Source organism: Phoenix dactylifera, chromosome 17 (assembly GCF_009389715.1).
Source record: "Phoenix dactylifera cultivar Barhee BC4 chromosome 17, palm_55x_up_171113_PBpolish2nd_filt_p, whole genome shotgun sequence".
NCBI lineage: Eukaryota > Viridiplantae > Streptophyta > Magnoliopsida > Arecales > Arecaceae > Phoenix > Phoenix dactylifera.
Genome location: NC_052408.1, coordinates 9,654,844 through 9,664,016, shown reverse-complemented (window position 1 = coordinate 9,664,016; position 9,173 = coordinate 9,654,844). Strand labels below are relative to the sequence as shown.

The following is a 9,173-nucleotide window of genomic DNA, read 5'->3' as shown; positions in this document are numbered from 1 at the left end:
TTTTTCTTTATGGCATGTGTTGTCGTTCAAATTTGGCCTGAGGGTGGCCACAGCGGAGGAGTCGAGGAGAGCTGCTGGTCGAGATGGAGAGAGATAAGACGATCCATTTTGTTTGTCATCAGCATGGGCCTAGAAAATTGCTCGAAGCCGCTCTATGTTGCAAGGCAAGGAGGCCGAGTAAGGTACAAAATTCAGAATAACAGGGGGAAGCGTGAAAGGGATAATAAAATTTGATTCGCTTTGTATAAGAGAAGCTTTCGGCATTGTTCTGGCTCGATTAAGAATGATGAGAAGATTTCAACTTTGTTGTGGATAGATTAAGAATGAGGTGATTAAACAATTAATGAAGTCAAAAATGCCTTTGGACTGGACATGGCTAAAGATGGGTGTCTTAACCAACAGAGGAGAATATGCTACTTAAAAAAAACCTTCACTGCATGCGTATTCTGATGAACAAGGACATGATGTGAAAATGATCAATGACTTTGTTGGTTGGATAATTTGACTTCAAAAAAAAAAAACTGGTCGACAATACCTGCTGTGTGTCAGTGTTGTGCCCACGCATTGCACGCTAGTCAAAAAGGTGGGCGAAGCTCGGATTTAAAAAACCTAATTCAATTTGACTATAAGCAGCTCATCGACAATGGGCATGTGTTCATGCTGCAGCCCTTGGATATGGCCTGACCTAATCTGACCTTGACCTACATCTGACCCGAACTAGTCAATGACAAGTTCAAAATGGAATCAAAGCTGAACTTGTTGAAAATTTTGGATTGGATATAGTTGGAGATTTTTATACATGACTCGATACCAGATAAGTTTTCTAGTTTATTGCATGCATACGTAGACACATGCATGTACATGTTATATAATATTCGTTTTATTCATATCTCTTCCAATTGAAAAATGAAAATAGTGATATATTAGAATATGGGCATTTATGCTTAACGTCAAGTGTTTTTTTAAAATTTTTAGTCATTTATTGCTCTATAATTCACCATCTAGTGCTTTTTATTCATAATTTAATTTGTTTAGCCTATATTGGATGTTTACAAACTTCGGCCATTTAACTTGATCAACCCTTTTTTTTTGGTAACTTGATCAACTCTTCAAAGTACAATATTCGATACCTGATGGATAGCCAGATCTGAACCTAATATACACACCCTCCAAAATATAATATTTATTACTCAAACTTGTAAACAAACCGGACCACTGTGATGGAGTAAAACTTAGATCTGAAACCTCAAATGGACACAAATGTGGGTTTGGTAAAACCCAAACCCAATCCAATAGCACCCCTGATCCAGGCATGTGCCTATCAGACGATAAGAAGGGATTATGGCATGATAAAAGAAAGTTTTCTGATGAATAGTATATAAAAGAAAAACCATCATGACCCATCCACTCTATCACAACTCAAGACCTCACCCAAAATGGCTAGCCAGAAGGTATTACTTGGGTTTCTTAATTCTATATAAATATCCAAGATTTATCCAGCGAATAACTGATTTAGAACTAAACACACGCCCGCACGAGTTCTCCCCCACTCCAATTACATCTTTAATTTCCCAACAAAATTATGATTAGCAAATTAAATTTGAGGGCAAAATGGTCCTTAAATCATCAGTGCGGGACCCAACCAAATCTGCGCACACTAATACATCTTGCCATGGAGGTAGTTCTTCATGCATCTAGCCGAAGGAGATGCTGCTTAAATGATTCCGCTAATTAGATGGTTTAGCTACTAAGCAAGCGAACAAGGTTAGATATAGCTCACTACAACAGAACTTGAAAAAGCCTAATAAAGCCAACGCTTTATAAGCCAAACTGTTTGTGTCATGACAGATGTAATCCCCCCTGCGCCCTACTTATTAAAAGTTCAAGAAAAAAACACACTTTGTTACAATATAAAAGCACATAATATCACATCCCACAAGCAGAACAAATAATATGAGATTCAATCTATTTACTATTTCAGAAAAGAGAAAATTGATCTGAAAATAGTAAGATATCAAATGATAGCCTCAAACAGGATCTTAATTGTCGTTCTCTGTTTCGACCCAACAATGCATGGACCGCATGTCCAGACCTACCAAGCTAGAACCTCAGATGGCTTGAGGTCTATAATACTAAGATGGCTTTTCTTTGTGACACCCTTGCAGATGTTTGGCATGAATTATTATAACCTTCAAGAACAGCATTCCGCCTCCATGATATAATCAGACAGAAAACTCCATCACCAACAAAGCATGTGGAGGAATTGGACATAAATTATACTAGCAAATTCTACATGCCAACTCCTTCAGGAATAAGTGGTGTTGCACAAAGGTGAAAAGATTCTGCTGGAATTGGACATAAAGAATCTGCCGACATCTTCTTTATCAGAAAGCCTTCCACTTATATTGCCGGTACCGTGAATTGTTAACAGCTACAATAACTGTAAAACTGAAGGGCTCATGCTGACATGAGCTTCGGACCATTATCAGGCATTCCCATTCCAGCAGCTAGCTCAGCATCTAGTTGAGTGTGAGGAGCAGGTCCCGTCATTTGCTTCACCCTACGACATCATAAGATAGGATTAAAATGTAGTTTTTAATGCCCAAATAGCTGAAACTTCAGGTTGTTGGAAACATGAAAGACTCAGTTGAATGCAAAGAGAATCCTTCATCTAAGAAACATGCGTTTTAACAACAAAATTCTGTTGATTAATAAAATATATACCTTTTCTTCGTATGCACGTAGTCAATCAGAGCAACAAACAATTGAAGCAACCACAGACAACGAAGATCAAATGAATATACAAACATTATAGCAGACATTCCAATCGCTTTCGGTCTACAAGCATTCCCAGTGTAGCAAGGGCAGTGTTGAGAAACATGAAGACGGCCATATAAACAAACAAAAACTCACAGTCCAACCTACCCCAATTTCTTTCATCATATCCCAGATTAGCCTGCTGATAGAGTCTCCTGGTGGTTGCTTTGCAGACCTGGATCTGACTCCTGCCCTCTTCAAGGTTGGGAGATGTTTAGGGGCACTTGGAAGAGCTACCCCTTGTTGTAGCACATTTCCTACGGGCCGCTCTCTTAAGAGAGAGAGTGTGTGTGTGTGAGAGAGGGTCCAAAGCTGAAGTCTATCTCAATCAGCCAGGCTAGCTTGCAGTGAGTCCTAAATATTCAAGACTTGGCAATATGTTTTAACATCTTCCAATGATGGCCAACCTTTTAGCGAGACAACTGGAAATAATTTTATGCAAATTACCCTATCAAATATTTATCTTCAGTGGGTTTTTCCTCAGGGATATTAAGTGCACAATATAGGATGTGTAAATTCAGAAATTTAGGTCATCACTGGAAGTAGAATGTAAACAAAAAATGGCAGCTTAATTTTTTATCAGCTCAATAAGAGATCTCCTAAACAGTTAATTAAATCAAATACTGCATATAATTTGCTTGTATGTTAGTGCCAAACCCATTCCCATGTCTTGATTAGTAAGAAACCATGCAATTCCTTCATCAAGTAATAGTTGACAAGACACGATGCTTGCCTCCATCACATTCTTCTCTGAGTACCACAGGTAATCAGTGGCCTGCATGGATGGTCATGCTTCACAAGTCAGAGGCTTGAATCGACCTAAACAGCATTATTAAGCCCAGTTTCATGCTCGATCTCATTAAACCTAACAGATGAACAAATCACTCTACATGTCTAGCTAAACACACACAGACCTTGCTTGCATTACTATGTCAAAAGTTGTAGTTCATAACTTTTAAACACTAAAATAACTGTGAAACATTCTATTGTCTTCACATTTGAGATTGATCTTCTTGCTATGTTTGATTTGCGTCATAAAAATTATCCATAATCAACACCTAGATTACTATTGGAAATCAACAAGCATGAGATTGCAAGATCTAGTTTTTCTGGAGAGTAAATATACATGGTATATGGAAAGCTAATCACAATGCAAGTCCCACACCAGTTTAACATAGACATACCATATTAGATAAAGCTTATTACTAGTGCAGTGAAAAGAATAATCTAATTGAGCATCATGTCGATTGACCTCGTGAGCAGGAACATGCTTGAGTTGCCTCACTGACCATACACAAACCTTTGCATCATTTTCTATCTTCTATACCCAATAAACTCCAGAATGCCTTCACCCTTTCAATCAAGGAAAGCGCCTTAATTGGATAGAGGAACTAACAACAAAAACATAATTTGTCCCAATTGAAAAAGTGATGCAGAAGCTAACTTAGATGAACCCACAAAAAATAACCAAAATAATTAACTGCCTCCAATATTGACTTACAACATGTTGCCACTGGATCCCACAAACCTGGTTTGGAATAAATAAGACAGCAGCAGTGACCAATGAACCAAGTATACAAGGTGACACAGCTTGGTTAGAGTAAGAATGAAACACAAAGGGGGAATAAAAGTTAGATCATAGATGTAACTCTATTCTGACCAAGGTATCACAGATTCGAAACACAAAAACCACCTCTCCGCATGCAGAGCTAAGGTTGCTTACATCTGACCCTCTCCAGATCCTATAGTGGCGCAAGCCTCATGCACTAAAATGCTCTTTATATATATATATATATCATAGAATTAACTTCAATATTTCTGCTAGCTATACTCACAAGAGTGTATCCCTTTATTTATACAGGACTTCTCCATGCTATTCAAGGATAAGGTGGCAACTAGGCTACTAGAGTTCGTAAAGAACATGGTAACTTTGGCTTCTCACTTTAGGCTGGTAATGGGCCAAGGCCAACCCAAGCTCTTTGGGCTAGGCCAACTTAGGGCCAGGTTGGGCATATTAAAGTAGGTAGTGGGCCTCAAATTTTAGGTGTGTATTGTGTTTGGACTTGCAATGGGCCAGCCCAAGCCCATCCATCCCAAAATATATCAACTCATCCCAATTACCTCCCATCCTCCTATCTTCTCATCTTCTCGAGCCCTAATCTAGATTCAATCCTTCTACTCTGCTCTCATCTATCCTTCTTTGATCACTGCTAGACCTAGGACAACTTTGTCACCTCCAGTCGCCATCGTGCTACCATCATCGCCGTCCACCTCTATTGGCTCCTTTTGTTGTCATGCCCATCTTAAGAGAACAAGGTCCGTCAACTGCTAGAAGGTCGAAGGAAGGGAAGTGAAGGCGGCAATGATTGCGATGGAAGGAGTGGACGCATTGTAGAGAAGGAGATTGGAGCGGAGACGGAGGGTTGGCAAAGGTAGAGGCGAAGAAACCATTGGAGGAGTGGAGTCATGAAAAGCAAATAGGAGGATTGATCACTACAACAAGAAGTCAACCACGACGGGCGGGTGGGGCTCAAACCCTCGGTTGATTTTGGCCATTGGTCAGGTCTAAGCCTTGTGTTCCGGAGCTTGGGCCACGCACAAGCATTATGTTTCTAAAATAAATGAGCCTGGGCTGATCCATTATTAACCCTTCTTATAAGTTTTGGTTCTCTAAAAAAGGACACACAGAAAAACTTTAAAAGCCAGTAATAGGTGGCTATAATACCATTGTTTATAGAGTTTCATTATAGGCATATATTGCTTGATACATCTAGACAAAGTTCTCCTAGAAGACCCTGAGGCTCACAAGGAGGCTGTACAAGGTGAGGCATATACATCACAATGAGGCTTATGAGAAATGCACACCTTGCAACATAAATTACATTCATTAATAAGGCATGCATGTTGTGCTGATTATACGAGGGTGGAGGGAAGGGGGGTGTGCTATGCCCCCTACTCTAGAGAAAGCCACTGTTATACGAGGGTGCCTCTTCTAGGTCCAAATCTCCATACTATACCATGCCCCTCTTAGGCCCACTGTGATGGGCAGCGTAACTTCACATTTTAAAACTTAGTGAGCCACTTACTTTCCTAATCTCAAATCTAGTGAACCACTTGAATTAGTTTATTATTATAATAATTATTATTTTAGTTTGGGGGAGGGGGCTTCAATTTGATTTTTGCAATCCTTTTAGTGTCCAATCTCCTCTCCTATCCTCTCTATCTCACTAAACCTCAATAAAAACTCAAAATTTCCAACTACTTCCTCTTGTAACTCACAAGCAGCCTCGTGGTGGTTGAGAGATGACCCACAGCAAGACACCACCACATACACCACCTAGGTCACCCCCCTCTCTCTCACAACACAGAGGTAGAGAAGCATTTATATACCTACATCTCAACACTGGCTCGGGCGAAGGCTTTCTTAAGCATTTTTTATTACCTTTTCTTTGACAACATATTATTCTATTTTTCTTAATAAGCTTATCATCCTATTCTTATTTTTGGCACCAAGTTAATTGATTTGAGCATAATATTTTTATGCAAGTATTACAGAAGAATTGCAAATTAAGCCTTGGACAAATGGTATTGTGGAAAGACATGGTAGGACCTTTGGAACTCATTTGCTTTTTAGAAGTATTTAATATTATCACTCCTATTCCATGGTTCATCGTACCGGCCTGAACCGGATGGTATAAGATATATAATATCGTACCGTTTCGGTATCAGTACCCGATACAGATGGCATACCGACACTCGGTACGCCCAAAATATTCCATACCGTACCGTACCGACATAGTGCTAATGTGACAACATAATAGGGTTCGGTACTAATACGGTAAATCTTGCTATATTGTGTGTGTTTATACATTTTTTTAAGATTTAAGCATTAATTATTCTTATTATCATTACAAGGTGATGCCTGAGCAAGAGGGTGAGTGAAAATCTTCTAAGATTTTCCTATTGGCCCATTGATCAATGCCCTTCCAACTGATTGCATGATCGGCTGATCAAGGAATGAAAAGGCCCTCTTCCCTCTAATATGTATTATTATAGCACTATTCATCATTGTTATATAGCGGAAAATGCTACAAATGGGATTATGAGTATAATTCTAGAAATTAAAGCATTTAAAAAGGCCTGTTTTCTTCTTTAAAAAAAAAACTTGATTAAAGTTCGTCCTCGTGAATTTAAAAAAATGTACAAGAATAGGTTTTTCTCTTTGGCCTGCTAGTTGTTTAGACTTTAAATAAACAGTTATACTTGTGCCCCCTCTACATAAAATTCACGGCTCCGCCCCTGAGAATGAAGCACTAAAGAGTTTAATAATTCACAAACCATCTATTAGGTGACCCATGACCGACCCACTATATTGCAATCATTATAAATTTATTCGTAATCGATAGCGACACCCGCAGCAAAAATGATAGTTTTCTTTTAGAAAGAGAGAGAGAGAGAGAGAGAACAAATTACCGTTTCTTGTGGCGCTTCGAGCGGAAATGCTCATCTCTCACATCCTCATTAGCAAAATACCGACTAAAACAATAAAAATGAAAACCCCGTAAAGATCCGATCCACGATAATAATAATAATGATAATGACAAAAAGGCAGGAAAATATATATATATATATATATATATATATATATATATATATATATATATATATATATATATATATATATATATATATATATGGGCTGAGATTGAGATTGATGAGTACTCGCAGTGGAGACAATGGAATTGGCCCATCCCGGGGAGGTCCTCATCCAGGGGCTGGGGCTTCGCCTCTGCCCCCTCCGCTAGCTTCAACAGCTCGCCATACACCACGTCGTCACGTGATCATCATCATCATCGAAATCAATCTTTTTAGGTTAAAGAAATCGAACGAAGATGGATCGAATCACATTAAAATGCAACAAAAGAATCGAAATAAAAGAGAAGAGACGGCAGGAAAGAACGAAAACAATGATCATAAGAAGAGGAAAAGGGAAGAGAGGAGGATATCTTTGAGGAGGAAATTGGAGCGGCGAGCCGTCTTGTGCGAGAACCTCCGCTTCTTCACCTTCCTATGCGGACACTTCCCTCCCATCTCTCTTCTCCTCTCCTCTCTCTCTCTCTGTCTCTCTCGTTCGATCGAGCCGCCGGATGCAATGAGAGGAATTTTCTCCTTCTTTTCGGGTAGTTGCTCGCAGCGCCGGAACCCTACCCTTTGCGATCCGGCTCATCCGCGTGATAAAACGATCTCTACCGTCCATTCCAGTGCGGATCGAAGAGGGGCGTTGGAATCAAGGTGTGACCATGGTGACTCACGTCACACTCAACCTAGATTTAATTCACGGAGCAAAGAGTCAAAGACTTGGAAGCCCAAATGGAAACGGTCCGGCCCAAAGTTGCGTCTTTGACCAGACGAAGTCTACGGCTGCCGCTAACACATAGCCATGACATGACATGACATACATACATACATACATACATACATAAGAAATAAGATATATGGATGATGGCATATGTAATAAATATAGTAAAATTGATATATGAATACAACAGTGAAGTGCTTCTAGGGTGGTAAACAAGTAATGCATACCTTAACATCTTAAGGGAGAATTTTATAGAAGCATGATCAATGTTGTAATGTTTCGTGCTTCAAAATGTTGAGTAATGAGAGTGTCTGAGATATTAAATGCGGCAAATATGAGAATGTTGTAGCGGATATGTGGTGAAATTAAGAAGGATAAAATCAGAACACATGCTAAAGAAGGTGCAGTAGTGGCACCAATTAAGAGCAAAACAATGGAGAACATATTTAGATGGTACGGATTAAATCTAAGAGGCCTGCAATGAGAGAGGTATTTAGGTCTTCATCAATAAATCCAAAAAGTTAAAGAGAACCTAAGTTAACATAGATGCAAGTTATGCAAAAAGAGATATTAAGAGAACTCGCAATAATTTTATTTTTTTTTGTGCCAAAAACGGAAGTCTCATACATAATGTGTATGAATACAGCCAAAAAAATCAAAAAGCAATACATCACAGAGAGCAGTAAATAACTCGCAATAACTTTTAAAAGTAACCCTTAATAGAAACACTAGCAAGGATTTATAATACCGATCCCAAATAGGTGAAACATATGATAATTATGCATACTACAATATCAAATACGTAATTATCAGGTGACTTCGTATGCCTCGTATGAGGTGCTCTACTGAAATCACATTGTACAATTTAATTTTTTTTTTTTAAAAAAAAAACTTTTGAGTTTGTCAAAAATCATCCACCAGCTTTCAAAAGAAGAAACCAGCTTTTGTTGCGATCTGTAGAACAAAAGGCAAGTGACCTCAGATTTCTTTTGTTCAC

The 9,173-nt window shown here is 38.9% G+C and overlaps 1 protein-coding gene across 1 annotated transcript; it reads right to left on the bottom strand.

Moving 5' to 3' along the window:
• Positions 1 to 1,931: 1,931 nt before the first annotated feature.
• LOC103714887 (zinc finger protein 593 homolog) lies at positions 1,932 to 8,029 on the bottom strand. The gene is made up of 4 exons (XM_008802331.4): positions 7,824 to 8,029; positions 7,540 to 7,654; positions 7,291 to 7,353; positions 1,932 to 2,560 (listed from the first exon to the last, which is right to left on the bottom strand). Exons 1-4 carry the CDS (start codon positions 7,906 to 7,908, stop codon positions 2,458 to 2,460), a joined length of 366 nt encoding a protein of 121 aa, XP_008800553.1. The 5' UTR covers positions 7,909 to 8,029; the 3' UTR covers positions 1,932 to 2,457.
• Between the last annotated feature and the right edge of the window lie 1,144 nt (positions 8,030 to 9,173).